Source organism: Petaurus breviceps, unplaced genomic scaffold (genome assembly GCF_028583685.1).
Source record: "Petaurus breviceps papuanus isolate PSGF00001 unplaced genomic scaffold, PetGlider_PUasm1.0 567, whole genome shotgun sequence".
In the NCBI taxonomy this organism is placed as follows: domain Eukaryota; kingdom Metazoa; phylum Chordata; class Mammalia; order Diprotodontia; family Petauridae; genus Petaurus; species Petaurus breviceps.
Window position 1 is genome coordinate 9,546,567 of NW_027186383.1, and position 22,466 is coordinate 9,569,032.

Below are 22,466 nucleotides of genomic sequence, written 5' to 3' on the forward strand. Positions count from 1 at the left end.
CTTTCCCTGGGCTCCTCTCCTTCCCTGGACTCCTCTCCTTCCCCAGGTTCCAGGCCTTCCCTGGGCTCAGCACCTTCTCCAATCTCCTCTCCTTTTCTGGGCTCCAGGCCTTCCTTCAGGCTGTGTCCCCAGTCTGCCTTCTGTCCTCCCAAGCCAGCCAAGCCCTCAGCTGTGGCAGGCGCTAGAGTCATGTCCTTTTTTTTTTTTTTTTATCAGTATTTAGATTTTGCTGAATTTGAAGACACTGTGAAGACATTTTTAAAGGAGTGCAGAAGTAAAGGGAAACCGTTGTGCAAAACCCCGTCTGGCTCTTTGAGAGACTCGAAAACGCTGATTATCCAGGTAAGGCCTCTCCTGCCTTCTGCCAGGTAGCTGTTCCTGAGGCCTTGAAGGTAACAGGTGAGTGTCAGGCAGGGAGACTGGAGGCTTTTTATTCTGAAAGTGTTTAAAAACTGCCTCTGTCCAAAAAAAGGAATGACTTTAGTAAAGATTTTAAGGGGTGGCTAGGTGGTGCAGTGAATAGAGCACTGGCCCTGGAGTCAGGAGGACCTGAGTTCAAATCTGGCCTCAGACACATAACATAAAAAACTACCCATGTAACCTTGGACAAGTCACTTAACCCCAATTGCCCTACCTTCCCCCCCAAAAAAGCAAAAACCCCCCCAAAAACTGCCTCTGTGTCATTTCATCTCTGTCCCTTTTCGTCCTGCTAGCAGACTGATAGCTTCTGGCCTCCTGTGTATTTATGAAAGAAAGAGCCAAAAGCTTGCCTGCCACCCTGCAAGCAGTCTCCACCTGAACAAAGAGACTCCCTGGGATAGTGGCCAGCAGACCATAAATAGCCAAAACTCCTCTCACTGTGTGGCCCTGGGGCCTTAGTTTCCTTATCTGTGAAATGGGGGTGGCAGCTGTGGTACTTGACCGACAAAAAGCCCTTTGTATTTTGCCCAGTGTTATAGGAGTGTGAGGCCCTGGGATTATGTTATTCCTAAATTAGAATAATTGAATGAAAGAAGAGTCTGGGACTGTGGGTCCTGAAGGAGCAGGGCAAGGTACCCAGGGCCAGTGGTCATTCTGCTGGAGTTCAGCTGGCGTTTTTATTTATTCCTTCTTTTGTAGGATGTGATTGGTTGGGTCAGTTGTTGGGAGCATTTGGTGCCCTGAAAGCGAGGGGGTGGTCAGGGAGAGAAGCTTCTTGTCACTGCCCTGCGGGTGAGCACAGAGGCTGCTGCTAGCACCCAGTCAGTCTGCTTGAATCAGTGCCAACCTCCCTTCCTCTCTCTTTACCCCGTGTAGCTGGCCAGCCTCCTGGGGAGCCCTGCTTATGGTCGGGGGGCTTCCCCCAGGACTTGCTGTTGGTCCCAGGAGGGGACTGATGAGAAAATAAGTGACCAGAGCCACCCCCTCCCTCGCCTTAGGGTCTGGCTTTTTAGGTGCCCAGTATATTGCCCAGGCAGCCTAATTTGCTCTTGCTTCTTTCCTGTTCTTCCACTCACTGATACCTCATCATGGCACAGGTGACAGGGGCTCTCAAAGGCTGGACCAAAAAGTCTCTGATTTATCTGGGGCTGGCAATTCACTGTCGGTTGTCCTGGCACCGTCCCAGCCAGGCTTAGAGGGCCTCAGCTCTGTGCCAGTCTGGGCCGATGAAGATCACATGCTAGGTCACATGCTAAGTCCTGGCTTTCACCCATGGCATCCCAGAGTTAGGAGGATTCCCCTCGCTTGCCCATGATCTTCTGGAACAGGCCCCATAGTACAGGGGTCGTCTTAGGTCAATGAGCATTTTGAAGCATGGTTTCTATGCTGATGAGGTTTTTTAAATTGATTTGTCTTCTCCCCCATAGAAAGATCTAATTACTGCATTTGAGCACGGGGACCAGAAAGGCTTCTTTGACATATGGGAGGAGCACATCCCAACCTCCATCCGAGAAGGGGAGAGCCTTGCCCAGAAGCTGGAATTCTATCTCCACATCCACTTTGCCATCTTTCCACTGAAGCGCACCCTGGGAAAGCCGGTAGGTTTGGGTGTCGGCCTAGTACCCGCTGCAGTTTCCTTTTGGGTCCTTTTTTCTCGGAGGTGGGAGACATGTTATTGGCCATTTTCTTCGGGCTTCAGGATTGGAGCTGCCAGGGTGTAAAAAGGCAATAAAGAGCCTTTCCCTCCTCTTGGATGGGTTTAAATATTAGCAACAGTGTTTTCTAGAATCAGAGGTATAGTATTAGCTTAAATTAGCTCATTTTAAAAAATTGGTATAATAAAGAATTAATTTAATTGATCCCTTAAATACAGCCCAGGGTTTTGGCAGTTCTGTCCCAAGGGGCAGAAATAGGCAGGCTATCGGGCAGGGGGTGGTGAGGAGGGGGCAGTGGTTTGTAGCCCCTGTCCCCACCCTGACCTGCTTTGTGAGGCGGGCCCACAAGGAGCCCCCATTGGGGTGGAATTTTCCATCCAGGCAGCAGGAGTGGGCTGGATGCACTAATTCCCCCCACCCCTTTCTCCTCTGGGCAGGGTGGGGAGCAGAGAAGGTGCTTCAGGGCCATGACTGGTTTGGCCACAATTAAGCTTAGGGTTTGACTGGACAACCTTGCATTCAAGTCTTGCCTTGGGAAATACTGACTGCATGTCCTTGGGCAGTTGGCATCTCTCTCACCACTGCAGGCGACTGTTGAATACTCAAAGGTGCCAGCCTGCATTGGCAGAGGCCACTATAGGTGGCGTGGCTTAAGTGCTGGTAGACCAAGGCATTGGTTCAGCCCTCCCAAAGTGAGCCTCTGAAATCTAGAGGGCTGACATGGGCACAGATTCAGACCAAGAAGTCTTTACAGGGTCAAGAAGCAGGCATGCAGGCAGTGCAGGAGAGTCAGTCAGCAAGGATTTATTCAGTGCCTACTGTGTACTAGGCACTGTGCTGAGTGCTGGGATACAAAGAAAGGGAAAGGACAGTCTTGCCTTCAGGGAGCTGCCAGTCTGAGTGGGGAGACAACACAAAGACAGCTTTGCACAAACAGGATATAGAGAGGATTAGGCAGAGGTCATCCACAGAGCCACGTCCTGGGATAGAGGGGGACCAGGAAAGGGTCCTGAAGAGGGCGTTGTAGCTGGGGCTTGAGGGAAGCCAAGAGGTGGATGAGAAGGGAGATCACTGCAGGCAGGGGCACCAGGAGAGGGCGGGAGGCCAGGGCCCTTTGTGGCTGAGTGCTCCCCAAAGCTTTAGTCTCCTTGTGTCAGACGCCAGTGTTTGCCGATGTCCCTTGAGTATTGGTGCCTTAGTCGCTAAGCGTGAGGTCTGCCGTGTCAGCCAGACTGTAGGGACAGAGGACAGATGAGAACCTGGAAAAAAGGCTTGTCGTCATTAATTAGTAGAGCCTGTTTCGAAGCCCTTTGTCAGGCCTTTCTTGACTTGAAATCATAATTATCCAAAAACATTTGTTAAATACCTGGTGATGAATGAAACAGTTGCTAGATAATAAATGCCCCAAGTTTCCTGCTTGAAATACCTTCCCTCAAGGAGCATTGGTAGGTAACAAGTACAGCGATGGCTGTGCTGACTGGCCCTGGGACTTCTGTGGTCCAGGGATCTTCCAGAGGAGGTCATGCCCTCTGCCAGTGTATGTTGGCTCTTTGACACAGATTGCCCGAGGTTACATAATCAGTGTGTGTCCAGGGTGAGACACGAACCTGGTCCGTCTTGCCTCTAAGGCTGTCTCCCCACCCACTCCCCACAGGCTGCCTTAAGAAATGGACCTATGTGAAAGCAGGGAACGTAGAGTGCATGGGACCCATGGGAGGAAGGGAAGAGATGGCTAGGGACGAGAGCTGGAGGCCAGGTGTGGACTCTGCCTGGAAAGCAGGACGAGGCTGCTCGGGGCTGATGTTTCTGACACGGCTTCTTGTGGGGGCTGGAATGAAAACAGTGCTGTAAAAACGATGCACTCCAGGAGTCACTTGAGTGTTCGTAACCATCGACTCAGTAATCAAGTAAATGGACAAGGAACAAAATGGTCCCGAGTCCCCAGCTCTCAGTAAGGCCAAAAGCCAAGTGAACCAAGAAACAGCAGAGCCACAAACATGGCTCTGTTCTCTGCCCACCCCAGGGGCAGCTCAAGCTTGCGCCACCTGCGCTGCTTGTGGGCAGTGGTTCGGCTGAGAAACAGCATCCCCTCGTGTTGTTGGGTGGGTGTCGTGTTTGGTGTTTTTATGGGTGGAGTCATTGAGCCAGACTAGCTGTGTGACCATGAGCCAGTGGGCCCCAGGAGGCTCGTTAAGGCTCTCAGCAAGTGTGGCGGAGGTATTGGTCTACACTTGAAAAGGGGATTTTCTCCATGTAGTTGACATCTTAAGTCTGAACAGAAAAAATACTAGATTCCATTAATGTCCTAGAATTTATTAAGCCATCCTCCAATGTTGGATAAAGGCTTGTTTCCAAATTTTACCATTACAAAGAGAGACACTGAATACTTTTTGGGCTTCTGGGTCTTTTTTTCCCTCTTTTTGATTTTTTGGGATAAAATCTTAGTGATAAAGCTTCATAATTTTTTAATCACCACGTATTATTCTCCAAAATGTTTACACCAAAGTGCTGCCACACCAGCATTGTTCTGGGAGCAAGGTATGGGTGTTGGGAATAATTGAATTGATTGAAAGGGATCAACTTGTTTATGAAATGATGTTTCAGATACACACACATACATGCGGTCACACACACATGCACACACACACATACACAGTCACAAACATGCACACACACATACACTCACACACAGTCACAAACACTCACGCACACACACACATACACAGTCACAAACACGCACACACACATACACACTCACACGTGCACACACACTCACGCAACACACATACACACATGCACGCACACACATACACACACTCACAAACACTCATGCACACGCACTCACACACACGCGCACACACACTCACACACACACACCCCCTAAAGGAAGAAAACACTACCGAGTGACTTTTAGGCAGCTAAGAGACAAGTGCTGAGCTGCCAGATGAGCACTTGCAGTGACCCAGAGGTCTTCACTTATTCCATAGGACAAAGTGGAATTTGATGAAAGGATTTCTTACTTCAAAGCCTACCTGGAGACCAAAGGTGCAGCGCTGAGTCAGACCACAGAGTTTCTTCCATTTTATGCCCTTCCCTTTGTTCCTAACCCCATGGTGCATCCTTCCTTTAAGGAACTCTTCCAGGTAAGAGCTGCCCTTTGCCATTGTGTCAATAGTCACTGTGGTTTTACTCTGAAAGTTGGGGGGTTTGAGGTGGAGCTTGGAAAATATAAAATTTTACTACATTAGATTAAAGAAGGCAGACCCAGAAGATGTGTCAGAGGGCCTGGCCCGTTTGTTTGCTGGGAGGATGACGGTGAGGACCCCAGCACTCCTGATGCATGACTCTGGGCTGCTTTCATTTTTCACTCTGCCTTGTGTTGCCTTGCTTCATTGCCTGTGCTCTATGACACACTGTTTGCCTGTGACTAAGTTCATGCTGATATTTCCTTGGGGTGGGGTTTTCCTTATAGCTCTATTATATGTAACATGCTTTATCTAACAAAGTGGATCTCTGTCCAACTCCATTAGCTTAATCCTCATCCAGGGGTCCCTTTGAAGCAGCCTCTCAGTTCAGACAATTGTTATTTTATTATTACTTATTTTATTCTGAACTCCAGACACCAAAAAGAGAAGGCATTTCCATAAACGCAGCAGAAAACAAGAGAATTCTTTAGGAAGCCATGGATTTCTATTTCACACCATTAAAAAAGGACATAATGAAAAGTTACTCTTTAAATGGTCATTTTTAAAACTGTCCTTTTCTGTGCCTCCTTTTGAACTCCCTGCTCTTACTCTCAGTGACCCTCTCGATAAACTCTCCTCTTCTCCAGCCCCTGCCCACCATTAGCTCAGAGAAAGAAATAAGGAATCACCGTCAGGCCACACGGACCCACGGGGTGGCCATGACCACAGGGCACATTTCTGCACCTCTTTTCCGCTCCTCTCTGTCCGGAGGCCGGAGTGTCCTCCGTCCCAGGCCCTTTGCAGACCCGGCGTGGCATCATGCTCATCAGGGTTCTGGAGGCTTTCAAAGTTATTTTTTTTCAGTGATTTTGCTCTTGTATACATTGTTCTCCTGGTTCTGCTCACTTCGCTCTGTATCAATTAATACTATCTAGAACTTTCTGAAATAATCTTTCTAAAAATTTTTTCGTAGCTCAATAATATTCCATTACCTTTATATGCCACAGTTTGTTCAGCCTTTCCCCAGTTGTCCTTGAGACAATCTTAAGTCATCCTGCTTAGATTCTGTTCTCCAGTTCTTATTCAGCCCTGTTCTTTTCATCAAAAGTACTTGAAAGTCCTTTATTCCATTATAGATCCATTTTCTCCTCCATAGGGTTATACTCAGGCTTGTAGTATCTTGATTGTAAGCCTATCCCTTTTTTGCCTTTTTGGAATAATGTATTCCAAAATATTCTGTCATTGACAGGAGAAGCTACCAGGACTTATGTGATCCTGACTGTAATTCCTTGAACTTCTTTCCTCTGAAGGTTTGCAGTGTTTTGTCTTTGATGTGGGAGCTCTCAATTTTGATAAGACACTCATGACTTTTCCTTTTGGGGTTCCTTTCATGAGGTGATCAGTGTATTTTGTCTTCACTTTGCCCTCTGGTCCTAATAGATTTGGACAGTTTTCATTTATGATTTCTTGAAATGTAGTGTTCCAGCTTTGTTTTTTTAAATCATGATTTTCAGAGAGTCCAGTGATTATTTTAATCGTCTCTTTGCTCAGTTTTCCATGTCATTTGTTTTTTGATGCCAGATATCTTAATATTTTCTCCTACTTTTCCAGTCTTTTGATTATAAATATATATGTAATATATAATGTTTCTTACTTTCTCATTGGGTCATTGATTTTGTTTGATCTATTTTAGTTTTTGTGACATTCTGCTTTTAAAAAAAATAACATTTATTTCCTAATTATATGTGAAGACAATTTTTAATACTCAGTTTTTTTAAATTTTGAGTTCCAGATTTTCTCTTTCCCTCTCTCCCTCAGCTCCCCCCGAAGAAGGTAAACAATTTGATGTAGGTCATATATGTGCAGTCATGTAAAGCATATTTCTATACTAGTCACATTGTGAAAGAAGAAACAGACCAAAAGAAAAAAAGAACATGAAAAAATCCAGAAAGTGAAAATGCTTCAGTCTGCGTTCAGACTCCACCAGTTCTTTCTCTGGATCTGGAGAGCATTTTTCATCATGAGTCCTTGGGATTGTCTTGGATCACTGTATTGCCCAGAAGAGCTAAGTCATTCACAGTTGGTTGTTGTAGGATGGAGCTTGGGACCATAATAAAACACTGTCTGCATGTCCCTAAAAACAGCCTGACTCATTCTCACTCTCCTGTTCATTCCTGAGCTGAGTTCATTGTTCATTCACATGACTCTCCAAGAACCGCGTTTTGCTGGACTGTCAACCCAGCCACATGCCGTAGTCTGGACGATGGGCATCTGTGCCCACTACTTGTGAGTGATCGTGGACCTCATGTAAGAGGGACTGCTGTGTCTCTGGGGTCATGTGGTCAGCACAGTGTCATGCCTAGAGGGCAGCATGAAGACAGCACTGAGAACTTCCTTGGCCTCTCTGCCTTGGACTTTGCACTTGACCTTTCTCCACCTTGTTCTGGAACTCTTCCTTTTTCCAGATCAGATGTTGTTTGTCATCAACAAACAACCAGCGTGTGGGATCTTATCCCTATATTCCTTAGTCCTTTCTATGACTGTAAAGGGGTGGTTGGTCCAACAGAATCAGCCTGCCCATTTGCTTGTTATCTCCTCATCACAGAGCTTCTCATAAAGATTTTGTAGAAAATACGGGTTAGTTATTGATATTCTCTTGGCCTCTTTTTCTTGGCAGTACAATCCAAGATTCTTCCAGGCCTTTGGTGTTCTCCTGAGCATCAGTACTCTCCAAATCGTATCTCTTCCAGCACTGACTTCCTCTGTGCTTGGAGACGTATTCTTCTCTTGTCGTCTCCTGCCACCTTCTTCATGCAGCCTGGGGGCACTGAGCTCTCGGGCCAAACGTGGTGGCTCTGCCATCACTGAATGACAGAAGGGACAGTCCATCACTGACCAGCCTTTGCAGAGCTTTTCCATTTTTCATCTCCCATCCTCACTTCAGTTTCAACCTGAGAAGTCCACGGTTGGCTTCACTTGGTGGGGCTCTTCCACACTCTACCAGCTTGGCTTTTCCTTTGCTGTTTTATGAGGTGATGTGGCTCATAATGTTTTGCCATCTTCCCCCACGAAGACGCTGCCCTTGACTGCCGCATTACTCTCTTTGGAAGGGGAGATGAGTATTTGCTGGCTAAATCTGCACTATCAGCAGAGGATTGGAATGGATGCGATTCTTTTCCTTCTTTTTAAAAAATTTTTATTTTTTTAATAGAGAAAAGAAACAAAAACATCATAAACTTAATACAAAGTTATAAAGAAAAAAAGCAAGTTATGTGCATCACAGAGCATAAGAGAGGATTCAAAATATGTAACAGTGAATTTTTGTTTCAAGAAAGCCTGTATTTAAAAAAAAGAAAGCCTGTATAAATAATACTCGTGTTGAGAATTGTCCCTCCTTTCTTCGCCTCCTTGTGAGTCTTCTTTTGTTCTCCGCTGGGCACTTCTTTACTTTGTTCTTTTTTCCTCTCCTCCCAAACTCCCCCCAGAAGGCTACAATAAAGTTCAGATGTTTCTCTATAGCTATAGATATATACATATATAGACATAGACTTTCTCAAGCCTGTTCTACTCCTAATCTGTGTTTTTTATGTATGATTATAACTCTTGTTTCCTATCCTGCTTCCTCTACTTTACTTCTACCCACTACCTTGCCCTCCTGTAATTTGCCTGTCCCTCTCCAAGGATCCCTTCCCTATCCTCTCATTCCCATAAATCTAAACACCCTTCTATATCTCTATTTACCTATTCTCTCACCCTTCCAACTAAAGATCCCTCCCTTGTCCTCTTCCCCCTACCATTTTATTTATCCTGTATTTAGAAGACTAATATACTCTTTCAAATATATATGTATTGTTCCCTCTTAAACCCATTCCCAATGAAAGCAGGTTACCAAAACTACCAGCCCTCCTCTCCCATCTGATTCCTCTGTATCAGTTCTTCCTTTTGTACCACAAATTATTCTTTTAAGCTGTTCCTAAATGATTTTACTTTTTAAATTCAGGTTTACCCCAATCTTTCTTATAAACTACCCAATTATTAATAAAAATCTTAGCCATCCATTTCACATATAGAAAAAGTAAACAGTCTGTCCTTATGGATCCCGTATAATTAGTCTTTGTTATGTTATATTTCTCTTGGTTCTTATATGTTGAATCTTCTATTAAGTTCAGGATTTTTTTAAGCAAAGTATTGAAAATCTGAAAGTTTATCAGATCTCCATTTCTTTTTCATTCGGGATAATATTTCATTTTTCAGGGTATGATATTTTTGGCCGGAGTCCCAGTTCTTTTGCTGTTTGATATATTGTGTTCCAAGATCTGCGGTCCTTTAATGTCTCTGCTGCTAGGTCTTGTTTAATTCTAATTGTGGCACCTCATATATAAATTGTTTTAATCTTTATGCTTTTAATATTTTTTTCCTTGAGCTGCGGATTTTGGAATTTGACTATGATATTCCTATGAGTTTTCCTTATAGGATCTCTTTTAAGTGGTGATAGATGAATTTTTTTCTATTTCTACTTTCTCCCCTTGTTCTAATGCTTCAGGACAATTTTCTTTGATGATTTCTTGTATTATTGTATCAAGATTCTTTTTTTGTTTGTTTGTTTTTGCTTTTTGGAGGGGGAAGGCAGGGCAATTGGGGTTAAGTAACTTGCCCAAGGTCACATGTGTAGTAAGTGTTAAGGGTCTAAGGCCAGATTTGAACTTAGGTCCTCCTGACCCTAGGGCCAGTGCTCTCTTCATTGCACCACCTAGCTGCCCCAAGATTCTTTTTTTTTTATTGTAACTTTCAGTTAGTCCAATTATTTTTATCTTTTCTCTTCTCCAAATCTGTTGTTCTTCTTATAAGATGTTTCACTTTCTCTTCTATTTTTTCATTATTCGTATTTTGTTTAATCATTTCTTGATCTCTTATAATTTCACTGGCTTTACTTTGCTTTTTTCACGATTCTGATTTTCAAGGTGTCATTTTCTTCCTTGAGATTCTAGATCTCCTTTTCTAATTAATTGACTTTCCTTTCCTCTTCTTCTTGTTTTTCTTGGATTATTCTTATTTTCTTTTTTCTAATGGACGTGATTAAACAAGGGCTTGTGTTAGTTAGATGTCCCAAATGGTAACTAACACAAGAGCCGTCTACCGGGCACCTCTCAGCTCCCCCACCCCCCATGGTTTTTCAGCTGCTTCTTACAAGTTCTCACAGCAGTACAATGCTGGAAACCTTTTCCTACAGAATAAAACAGCAACAAGTCCTGAGAAAATGGAGTTGGGAGCACAGGCTTTACAAACAGCATTGTAAATCCCACTGTCATCCCCCATCCCCCACTGTCACAAAGCTGCTAATATTTGTTTAACAGAAGAGTAGAGTGACTCCTTGTCATCCACTTGTGTCTTTGGAAAAGTCAGAAAGTTCACCCATGGCACCACCATATTGAATGGGACTCAGATTGGCTGATTTGGAGGCTGGGATGCTTGGCCAGGGAAGTGGCAGCTGGAATGATTCTGGAGAGAGAAGAATACCCTTGTATTCAATTTCTCAAGCATCCATTAAAAACAGAATGGTCTATGAGGGGTTATGTGTGCTGTTAAGCTGTGGAATGAGCCCTGGGCTCAAGTGATCTTGGCTTATATCCTCTCACTCCCTTTCCATCCCTTAACCTCTTGGATCCTTGGTCTACTTCATCTGTTAAATGATCTGATGATACCAGAGCTCTGAACCTATGGTTAGTGAACTTAAAACACTTTAATAACTATTTCAATATAATTGGTTTCCTTTGTAATTTCTGGCATTTTATTTTATGCATTTAAAAGCCATGATTCTGAGAAGGGCTCTGGGCTTCCCCAGCTCTCCACCTGAGGCGTCTGTGACTCAGAACAGGGCTGGTACTTTCAGGCCTAGTGATTGCTAATGACCCTTTCAGCTCTGACCCATCATTTGATAGCCTGGGATTCCTCAAGGGTGGGGACTTGACCTAACCAAGTGCTCTAGGCATAGCAGGTACTTCATACAGTTGTTGAATGACCAAGTGAAGGAAAGGGCAAGGGAGGAGGGTTAAATAATCCTTGCCTTCATGGAGATTGCCATCCAGCCTGGGCCCAGGACAAGGCGATTGGTCCTGTGGGTGGAAAACTGGCCTTGGAGTCCAGAAGACCTAGCTTTAGGTGTTGTGACATGTTAGCTTTGAGCTGTGAGGCAGCTTGTCCATCCCTGCACTGATGAAATAACCCCTCCCTCCTACAGGGCCATGTCAAATCCCTGGACAGTGATGACCGTTGGTGGTGTGGGAGACAGATGGCACTTGGAGGCAGGATCTCTACTCTTTGGAGAGATGGTTGGGAGGGAAAGTGTGAGCTAGGAAGACTGACTTGGGCAGGCCCAGTAGGATGGACATGCACCATTGTCCTGTTTGAAGCCCCTCATCAGGCACCTGACATCAGGGGCTACCGTGAGGCAACAGCTTTCACTCCTTTCCTGTCCTAACTGGGTCTGGGGAGAGGAGTCTTTCTTTAGGAAGTCTAATCATTACAAAGCCGCCCACATAGTTCCTGCTGCTTTGATGATGGTAGCCAGGGCCCCATGTGTTCCTAAAATGTCCTTGGCATTTCCGCCCAACAAGATGACTCAATGTACATGGTTTTAAATTACATGAAATATTCAGATAATGTACCAGGATTCTTCTTTCCCTATCTGTTTATGAAACTGCTATGATAATTTATTTCCCTTCTGAGTATTTATAGGTCTGTATAAATGAATGAGCCAAGCTCTCTGGAAGCAGTCCGTGGCCAAACATCTTGCATTTGCTCCCTCCAGGTTGTCTGGGGCCCCTTTAGCCCAGATGGCGGGTCAGCTAGATGCCGCTGTACATATTTGGTGAACAAACACTCACGTGGCTCTCGCTTCCTTTGCCTTCCAGGATTCCTGGACTCCAGAGTTAAAGATGAGGTTGGAAACGTTCCTGTCGTCAACTCTCAAAGCCAGTAACACTCCAAGGCTTTTCACTCTCTATGTATCCTTCTGACCCCAATGTAGAGACCTCAGATAGACAGGCTTTCTTAGACTTTGTTTGAACTGGCAGCTCAGGGCCCCTAAGCTGAGTTATGGTAGCATTTGTCTCATTTTTGGAAGGGTGAATGAAACATTTGCCTCCTGCGGGAAGAAGCCAGTCTTCATGAAGCAGGTCTTTAAGTTCTGGTTTCAAACATTAGATCAGAGGTTGGATTCAAACTCTTTTTTTAATCTAAAACTTTTTTTGATCCAAACACTAAATTTTTACACTTTTAATCCAGGTAGAGCAGAGATAACCTTAGTCTTAATAGAAAAAAACCTTTGGGGATCCATCTCCTGTAAAACTGGGGGTTGAGTTAATTAACTAGGGCTTCCGGTCATGTCCCAAATGTTGTTATCTATGGTCTGTGTGCCTTCTTTCTTTACCAAAAAGCCAGGACCTGGTTCCAAAAGGAGAATGTACCTAAAGTCTTCCTTTAATAATTATCCTGTAGGGTATTATTGGTTGGGAAATAGCTGTCACCTCTCCACTAGCCTGCTTTGATATTTTGGAGTCCCAATGTTAGATCATGCTGGCCAACTGAAAGAAAACCGTGTCAGTTGCTCATTCTTTGTGGTACCAAACATCCCCTCCATGAAACATTTCTTCCAGTGGGCTTCAGTCAGCTAGCAGGTGGTAAAGGAAGCCCTTTTCCTTTGGGGTCCTAGAGATACCACTTAAAGCAGGGATGTGTAAAGCAAACATTGGAATCCCATTTCTCCAAGAGAACTCATTGTTACTCTTTTGGTTTGAAAACTAACTGGGTTTTGACCCCTGCAGGCAATGACTGAGGAGTTGGTAAAATCGTCAGGGGATTGGCTTTCAGTATCATGTGACCCTTCTGAGTATCTTATGGGAGGCTGCCAGTGATACCCACTCTTGCACTGTGGGAAGAGGGGGGTGTTTGGAGTAGTCAGAGGGCTTGGGTTCAAATCTGGCTTTTCCACTTATCAGCTGTGTGTACTTGGGTGAGTCACATGCCCTCCACAGACCTTCATGTCCTCCACTGTAACCTTGGAAGACTCTTATCTCCTGAGATCTGGGATCCCTTCAGCCTTGGGATGCTTTTCCTGAACTTTTGTCATCTTACAGAAGGATAATGGACAGAGCAGCAAAGGTAAGCTATCACTCTGTTCTCTGTGTGTGTGTGTGTGTGTGTGTGTGTGTAGCCTCATGGAACAAGTTGGATATATGGATTGTGAAGCGTTTGGAATGTATAAATCAGCATATATGTATGATTTAATAGTCCCAGTTTCCTTAAATCCTTTCTGTTCCCAGAGGCACAGCTTCCATTCAGCTAAATAGGAATTCCACATGCATAAGAAAAGGCAAACTCTTATTTCTAATCCAGCCCCCAAGAGCCAGTTTCCATGGAGATCCATTTCGGGTTTTGTTTGGCATTGGTAGATTTAGAGCTGAAGGGGAGTCCCAGGTCTGATCCCCCACCTCCCTAGAGGTGGCCACCGACACCCAGAGAGTCCAGGCCACTGCAGTAATGGGCAGCCACGGTGGGGCTGGGCCCAAGTCCAGAGCTTTTTTCTGAATTCCAAGCTCACAGTTCTCAGCCAATGGATAAGGTCACAGGAGATGGTTGTAATTGTTGACTCAGTCATGCATCTGTCTATTAAATGTTCATCCAGCATCTGCTGTTGGATCCTTTGGAGGTTCCAACAAAATATAATGCATGATCCCTGCATGCAGAGAGCTGGTCATATGGGAGGCTTGGGGCAGGAAGCTTTCACCATCTCATGTGAACTCAGCTGTCACCAGATGGAGTCCGGACGGCAGGTGAGATCCCGGTGGCGTCCACATCTTGGGAGCTGCCCCTTTGCCAAGCAGAGCAGGTGGGCTGGTCAGTAACCAGAGGAGCTTGGGCTTGGAAAAGGTGGTCTTTAAAGAGGCTTTGTCACCATGTTTGTTCATGATTTCCTCAGGTCCTATCAGAGGAAGGTATTTGGCAGATCAAGTAACTCAAAAAAAATGTGCCCCAAACCTGTCCAGGATCTTACTGTGCCAGAGTAAGGAAACGTGCTCTATCATTCTGCCCCTTAACCCACAGCATGAAAGGGGCTCTTCTGTATCCACATGGAAATGTGGATTTAGGGCACAAACTGGACCATGACTTGGTTGGTTGGTTGAGATCCTGTGCCAGCGATTTTACAGAAAGTGTGTCCTTAAGAGAGCCACATGGCCCTTACGGGAGTGAGAGATGGCCAGGCTCATGGGCTTTTCCCACATCTCATCCCTCTTTGTCTGGCCCATCCATGTTCCCAAGAGGTCAAACAAAACCGTACCATGGTGATCATGAGAATCTGCAGCAGGACTCATGGCAGGTCACTAGCATTTTGTACCAAATGGAACAATTGTCCCATTTTAGAAGTAGTGTTAGTTACTGTTCCCATTAGGAAATTGCAGCCGACCTTAATGAAGCCTTAGGGGCAAAACCCCAGAGTTCTGGTGCCAAGGAGAGTCCCTACATTAGCAAAATATTCTCCACTGTTTCCAGCTTTGAGAGGATTTGTCCTTTGAAAAATGAGATGGACAGAAATCCCACTTGCCTCTGTGCCCCAGTGCTGGGGTTTAGGCAAGGCCCCAAATACTTTTTAAAAGAAAATGTTGACCTTTTAGACTTGGATTTCTAATCCAGGCGTTTTTCAAAGAAGGTCAGGATTAACAATTCACTTTTTGCCTCTGAAGGATTTGGCCAAACAAAGTCTTTTTTTTTTTTTTTTTTTGCATCCATGGGCACAATTAGGGGCCATCTAGGCCTGGTGATGGCCTAGAGCCCAGGTGGGTGTACGAGAAGAAACCCTGGAGCCATTACCCCACCTTTAGGCAGTCCAGGAGAGGCCTGTACTACCAGGCTTTCAGGGAGCCCAATAATGGGAAGGCTGTTGTGTGTCCTGGGTGCTTGGTAAGGAGAATCGGGGTGGTTAGTATGGGAGAATGAATGGCTCTGGATCTGGACTGGGATAGTGTGAGTGAGGATCCTGAGAGCAGATGAGAAACAAGCCGCTCTGCCCTGGGCCAGCAGGCCTTGAAGTGCCATTTCATGAACTTCTGGGAAAGCAAGGGGGCATCTCACAGCTGGAAGGCCAAGCCCAGGACTGGCGTGGACCATGCAGGTCGTCCCTGCCCCTCATGCTGCTGGCCACACTCAGTTCCTCGCTCTCACTCACCCTGCACCCCATGATCTCTGCGTCCTGTCCCTCCTTGGTGTTGGTCATCCCTGGCCCGGCCCGGCTGTCTGTTACCTTTCACCTCAGCTGTGGCAGCAGCTTCTGACTAGGTTCCCTCCCCTGAGTCCCTCCACTCTGCAGTGCCAAAGCAGGATTCAGAAAGCACTCGTTTGACCATGTCCCTCCCCTATCCAATAAAGTCCATGGACTCCCTAGTACACACTGCCTAGCTTGCTAGGCTTCTTACACAACCTGCCTACACACACACACGCACACACACACACACACACGCACACACACACACATATACATGACTCCCCTTCTCATACAAGACTCCCTTTCTCTCTCTCACACACATGCACACACACACATGCTAGTCAACGTGCTGCTCTGCCAGCTGGTCCCGCATGAGTCAGGGCTTGGGTACCAGGATCCCCATTGTCTCATTCGGGAGGTACAAGGGGCAAGGCCGTGGAGGCCGGCTGCCCACTAGGGACCATCTGGGGCTCCGTGAGGACTCATTTCAGCATGATGGGTTTGACCAGTCAGGGAGAGTGGCTGTCTCTGGAGCCCTCTGCTGGAGAATGGCAGCATTGCTGGACATAGGACTGGCTGTGGCTAGGGAGGTGCCCGCCTGGGTGTGTGTGGGGTGAAGCAGAGTGGGAGGCTGAAGACTGAGCCTTGTCTGGGGCAGGGGAGTGTGTGCCTCAAGGGATTCTGCAGAAATCGGGGGGGGGGTGCTGTGGAGCCAATGCTGTTCCCCATCATCTCAGGGCTCCTTGTCTTGGAGGCTGGTGGGCCCTGCTGAGGGCCGGCCATCACTGGTGCCTCCTATAGCCCTCGGTGGGTCAGCTGAGGGCAGGCCGCCTGGCTAGACAGAAATGGCAGAGAGGCACTGACCACAATGCTCCCTCCTCCTGCCCTCATACTCTGAGACACTCCTTGTAACTGAAACGGAAAAAGGCATTCTATATAAAGAAAATAATAGTGCAGTCTGTTTTCTGTTTTTGAGGGTTGGGTGTTTTTGTTTTTAGTATGATTATTATTTGGTCTGAACCTGTGTTTTTGTTGGCCTCCCAGTATGGAAATTCCCTCTGGGACATATAACTATAACTGTCTCCAGCTTCCGCTGGCCCCCCAGCCAGGATGGGTCAGAGGCAGAGGGAATCCGGGACCTTCCTGAAGGAGACCTTTGTCTATGATGCAGGCAGCCTCTCTTAATATGATGCCAGGTTGTTATTCTATTCAAAATTACAAACAGTGAGAAAAGTCCCCCAGTCTTGTTGCTTCCAGGCCCACATCTTCCAGGATTGGGGGGGGGAGGGGGGAGGGAGGGTGTGTATTCAGTTCTGGGGCCTCTGGGAAACAGTAAACCGAAAGCTTCCAAACACTCAGACAATCATCTTAGAGCTTTCCAGTGAAACACTTTCTGCGGGTACTTTTAGCTTTGTCGAATCAGCAAGCATGTATTAAGTGCCTACTGTGTGCTGAAAGCTAAGGGTGCCGCTCCAAGCCCTCAGTGGGGGTTGGGGGGACTCTGTACACAAGGGATCTGCAAAGGTGGGGAGAGGCATGAGGGGTGGGGAAGGCTGGTGGGCCCACCCTTCCCAGGGGAGCCCCGGGTGGGAGAAGGGGCCACAGGTGTGGGGGAGAAGCATAGGCGCCCCCAATCCTTTGTCTCCTCCAGGGGTTCATTGGCCTGGTCTCTAGATTGGAAACTAGATTGAGCCAAGGTGTGAAAACAGTTAAAATCTGGGCTTCTTTCTCAACTTCCTGTGCTGCAGACAATGCCCTCCTTCGGAGGGCAAAAATGCCATTTCTTTTCAAGCAGAATGAGCTGCTTTTTAGGGCAAACATCCAGCCTCCTCTTGGTCCTGCTCTTGGGCAAATGCCAAATCTGTGAGTGGCTGATGGCTTGTTTAAAATGCCAGCTATGTGTGGCATGGCTTTCAGTTACATTGAAGGACCTTGCCATAAACAGTTCCCAAGCAGGTTCTGATGGATGGCTCTCAGGGGCCTCTTGGAAGGAACATTGTGGCGCTAAGACCTTGCCCTTCTGGGAGGGGGCAGGCGGATCAGTCTGCCCCCTCTTGTTTCCCATCGGTTCCTCAGCCAGCAGACACGGCTCACCTAACAGCTCCTGTCCTCCGCCACTCGGCCACTTTGAGCTTCAAGGCCATTCCCTCTCTCCCCAACACTGTCTCTGCCACTGTTTCCACACAACCCACATCCTAGTTCAGACCCCATGTCTTACTGTTTATCTCCCAGGGGGAATAGTTCTCTGCCTGCCCTGTCCTGCTCTCCACTCACTGGAGAAGAATCTTCTCTTTGGCCCCTAGGACTAGGATAATAGTACCTGAATGGCCCCAATTAACTCAGCCTCGGCCTCCTGTGAGGCGCAGGACAAGCTTATCCTGCCCTCTCCTCTTTTCTGTGCCTCACCCTCTTCCCCCTTGCAGTGGCTAGGCTCTGGGATGAAGGATCTCACAATGGGGACTAGGCCCCTGGGGCATGGCAGGCTCCTCCCAGCTAGAGAATCCTAGCCAACAGTCCATGCAGGCAAGCAAGCAGGGTTGTGGGGCCCTGCCTGGGAAACGGGATCCCTGCAGGTGTGACTGAAGGAGCTTTGGAAGCAAGAGAGATTGGACTTGCCCCCAGTGTGGCAGATCCAAGTCCCACTCGGATTTCTGATCAGTGTTGCACAATCACCTTTATTGATTAAGTACAAGCAGGTGCTTGGAAAGCTTGTGGGTCCCACCAGTCTGAGGCAAGAGCTCTGATTCTGCTGTGTGTGCCAGTGATGAAGGAACCTGGTCATACTAGGGCGTTACAAAAGGCTTCATGAGACCTGGCTGCTGTCTTCCTGCCTCAGTCACCCAGACCAAGCGACCAAGCTCCTGGCCAGGGTCTGGGTGATCTGTTGGTCCTTCTCTGACTGATACATCCACAGGGAGATGTGGGCAAGACCTCAGGACAGCACCCAGGCACAAGCCACAGACCGGCTGGAGGCCGGTTGTCATCCTACACTTGACCCTCTCTAGTTCCTGTCCAGGAATTCGTGCCTTCTGGTAACAAAGGATGAGGCATCACTCCTGGCCAGTGGTCAGGGCACTTGGCACTGGGGAAAGGCAAGTCTCATTGCTGAAGCAGAGGGAGCTCTTTGGCAGAATGGATCCAGCCTGCATTGGCTCTCACCCTGTTCTGAGGCCCTCTCCTAGCGGAGACCTCCACTTGAGCCGGGAAGCTGCCAGATCCCCAGTAAACAGAATGAGGGCAGCCTTGATGTTCAGCCTTGAAGTCACAAGGACCAGGAAAGGCTCTCTCCTCTCCACATGTGGAGTGACCTGCTGTGTCCTGCTTGGGAAGTGCCCTGACAAGCTGGGGGCAAGGGTCATGGGGCACAGCTTTCTGTGTGGAGGGCCGCAAGTGATCCCTCAGGGGAGTGGCAGCCTCAGGAGGTCTGCAAGCGTGGGGTATTACGTGGGTCAGGGTGGCCTCTTGGGCCGTGTCTAGCTCTGAGACCTCTGGACTTCGGGGCCAAGACCTCACCCTCTTTTACTCTCGGTGGCCGCTGACGTGGCTGGCTCCTCCCTCCTGGGTCTTCTCCTGGCTTCTGTGTAACCAGCTGCCTCTGCTTTTCCTCTTCCAGTTCTCCAGGCAGAAGCTGGGGGGCTCTTCGCTGCCCGTGCTGTGTTGGGGCTTCCTCTGCAGGGATGATTTGGGCCACATGGCTGGGTCTCTTCCAGCCCTGCAATTCTGTGATTTTTAAACAGGGGTTCCATTAAGCAGGAGATGGGGAACCAAGAAAAGGGAAGGCCCAGGTTCCTGTGGTTTTCAGGTAGAATCCACACCGAGATTTCTGCAAACTTTGCTCCAAATTTCCTTTTTGGTCTTCACCTGTGATTTCATCCATGTAAGGAGCTTCCAGGATGGAAATGCCCTCCATCAATGCAAATTAGCAGCTCATCTGTGGCTTACTTTTAGTGAATTTTTCGGAGGCTCTGAAAGGTTAAGGGATTCGCCCTTGGCCATACAGCTAGTGCAGCCTGGTCTTTCTGATGCTAAGGTGGGCCCTCAATTTACTATGGCACGCTGGCTCATGAAGGGAAGTATATGTGTTGTTTTCAGGGAGCCGGGCAAAAGGGAACCTGTATCTCCTATAGGCAGATATTTATTAAGCACCTACTTGATGCTGCATGCTGGGAATGCAGAGTGACGTTGTCCTCAGGGAGCTTCTGTTCTTCTAGGCTACACTGGGTGGCTACAGTGTTTTGGCTCAGGAAGCCGGGGCTCTCGGAGGCCTGTGACAATGGGATGGCTCTGTGGGTGGGCGCCTTGGCTGTCTGCTGCTGCTGTTCAAAGCTAACGACCTTTGAGAAGCTGCCCTTTCCAGAGCTTTGTTCTATCCCCATGGCAGCAGCGCTATTGTTGGATAACATTTACGGAATGCCAAGACAGGTATTAGAAACATATTGGCCTTTGAAAAACATCATGTTTTCATTATGTTATTGAAATTGGCTTCATTTTATGCCTGGAAATAATGAGTCCTGTGTTGTGAGATTACAAATCTCATAAAGCGGCAGCTTAAATGGCTCATTGTGGTTTTGTAAATCTCCCAGTGAATTGAATGGGGTGATTCCTTGTTGGCGGTCTGTCTCCGTTGAGGTGCTAGAGCATAACTGTACCTAGAAATTCCTGTGCTTGCAAGCACCCCAGGGGCTTCGCTCGGCTGGCTGCTGCCCACATGACTCACCAGCAGGAGCCAGGATGCCTTTTATTTTTATTTAGATAAACCTGAATTTACACTTTGGATCCTGTGTCCACAGATGAGCTAAGCAGTCACTTATAGGCTTTGTCCAGTCATGGAGAAAGAGAACAGAGCACTCTTAAGGACTGAGTTTTATGCCCCTGGTATTACTGCTTGATTGCTGTAACTAGAGAAGCAGTTCCCATGAATGAATTAAACTATGTGCCACACACTGTGGTAAGCTCTTGGGATGCAAATACTAAAGCCAAGACAGGCCTTACCTTGGAGGAGCTCACTGGGGGAGACAAGTGGTGACCAGGTGGGGTGTTTGTTTGGTGAGGGTAGCCAGACATCCTTTCCAGGAACAGAGGCAGTATTGATGGGATTTGATTATTGTCCCAGAACTGGAAAGTAGGGATGGGGCCGAGAAGGAGCAAGGTGGTCAGCAAGAAGATGGCCACGAAGGAAAGTGAAGCAAAGTTGGGGCCAGTCTGAAATGAGGCTCTGAGGCAGGAGTTACGGAACTGGAAGGGTTAAGTCCTCATAAACAAACCTGGTAGCCGTCCGTGTACAATTTTTATTTTTATTGAAAGCTGGACACATGACTTCTTTGGCTTCAGCATGAGTATATTTATGTAGCTGCAGTTGGAATATGAAAATGCTTAGAAACTTTTCAACAGTAGAGCCAAGAACTTGATTTTTAAGATGCCAGAGAGCTTTTAGTATGACTGTGTTTCTATTTAAATCTCATTCTTACAGCAAGGCATCTTGGTTGTGTTGTTAGTACCCCATAAAACCGGGCAGCAGAGAAACTGTCATGTCAATGTTTAGTCCTCTGGGGCAAAGTTGATTGCTTTGAGTGCTTGCCAAGGAGTTTATGAGAAGAGTCAGAGCCTGTCTCTCACTGAGGGGATGTGGGTGTAGTTTCTGTGCAAAGCCAGTGTGGCTTTATTAAAATGGTCCAGTCAACAATGGCCATGGAAATTTGGCTCATGATTGCCAACCTTCCAGATCTTTCTAGATTCCAGGAGGTCGTGCAAGTCTGTCATGGACTGGAGAGGAAATCATATGGGAAGGCTCTGGGTCCCCATCCACACCTCAGAAGGACTCCCTCCTGCTTTGCAAACTCTTGCCTTGTTGTCTTCCCAACTTTGGAGGTCTTTCCATGCAGACCTTGGTGTGCCCCTGCGATGTGCTGCTGGGCTTGAACCATTCAGGGCAGTGGTCATTGAGCTGGCCATGTGCTGCAGGATGTGTCCTCGGGAGGATTTGCACAAGTAGCCTACACAATTACTGATGAAAACTTTGGAGAGCAGCGACAACCTCGTGAAGTCGTCTTGTCTCGGAGTAAAGCTTACAGTGAACGTGTCTTCGTATTAGAGATTCTGTGACACTTTAATGGAGTTCTTGGTCATACTAATGAGATGCTACAAAGAATCTATGCAAAATTTTTTTTTTAATTTTTTAATGTGAGGTGTGGATTTTAGGCACACACATACACACAGCATGGTGTAGCGAGACAAGCCTGGATTTGGAGCCGTGTGCTTCATAATGACTAGTTTTGTGGCCTTGGGGGAGTCACTTTCCTCTCTGGGCCTCAGTTTACTCATTAGGAAAATGAGGAGGTGGGGCCAGATGGCTCTGAGGTCTGATCCCATTTGAATTGGGAGCCATGTTAAAAAGAAAAGAGAAGATACTGTAGCCTCAGATGGCAGAAAGCAAGGAGGATCTGAAGCAATGGGAGTCCCTCAAGAAAACTATTCTGAGGACCTGAATTATCCTGATGAGGAAGGAAAAGGGGAGACTCCTGTGGCTTCACAGAAAAGTGAAACTCAGTCTGAAAGGATATATCTCAAAGGCGGTGTGGGGAGTGAGGAGCCCAGGCCCAGACTCAGGTCTGAAAGGACATATCTCAGAGGCGGTGTGGGGAGCGACGAACCCAGGCCCAGATTCAGGTCTGAAAGGACATATCTCAGAGGCAGTGTGGGGAGTGACGAGCCCAGGCCCAGACTCAGGCACTGGAAAAGGACATATATCAGAGGCGGTGTGGGGAGCGAGGAGCCCAGGCCCAGACTCAGGTCTGAAAGGACATATCTCAGAGGCAGTGTGGGAAGCGACAAGCCCAGGCCCAGACTCAGGTCTGAAAGGACATATCTCAGAGGCAGTATGGGGAGCGACGAGCCCAGGCCCAGACTCAGTCACAGGAAAAGGACATATCTCAAAGGCAGTATGGGGAG

At 47.2% G+C, this 22,466-nt stretch overlaps 1 protein-coding gene across 7 annotated transcripts in view; it reads left to right on the plus strand.

Moving 5' to 3' along the window:
* ARMC9 (armadillo repeat containing 9) overlaps positions 1–22,466 on the plus strand; it is a 134,677-nt gene that overhangs the window by 4,571 nt on the left and 107,640 nt on the right. For all 7 annotated transcript variants that reach the window (XM_069103261.1, XM_069103265.1, XM_069103264.1 and 4 more), the window contains 5 exons: positions 217–342; positions 1,848–2,018; positions 5,063–5,218; positions 12,172–12,264; positions 13,396–13,420. In XM_069103261.1, the coding sequence (XP_068959362.1) occupies positions 217–342; positions 1,848–2,018; positions 5,063–5,218; positions 12,172–12,264; positions 13,396–13,420 (571 nt within the window). The remainder of the gene's footprint in view (positions 1–216; positions 343–1,847; positions 2,019–5,062; positions 5,219–12,171; positions 12,265–13,395; positions 13,421–22,466) is intronic.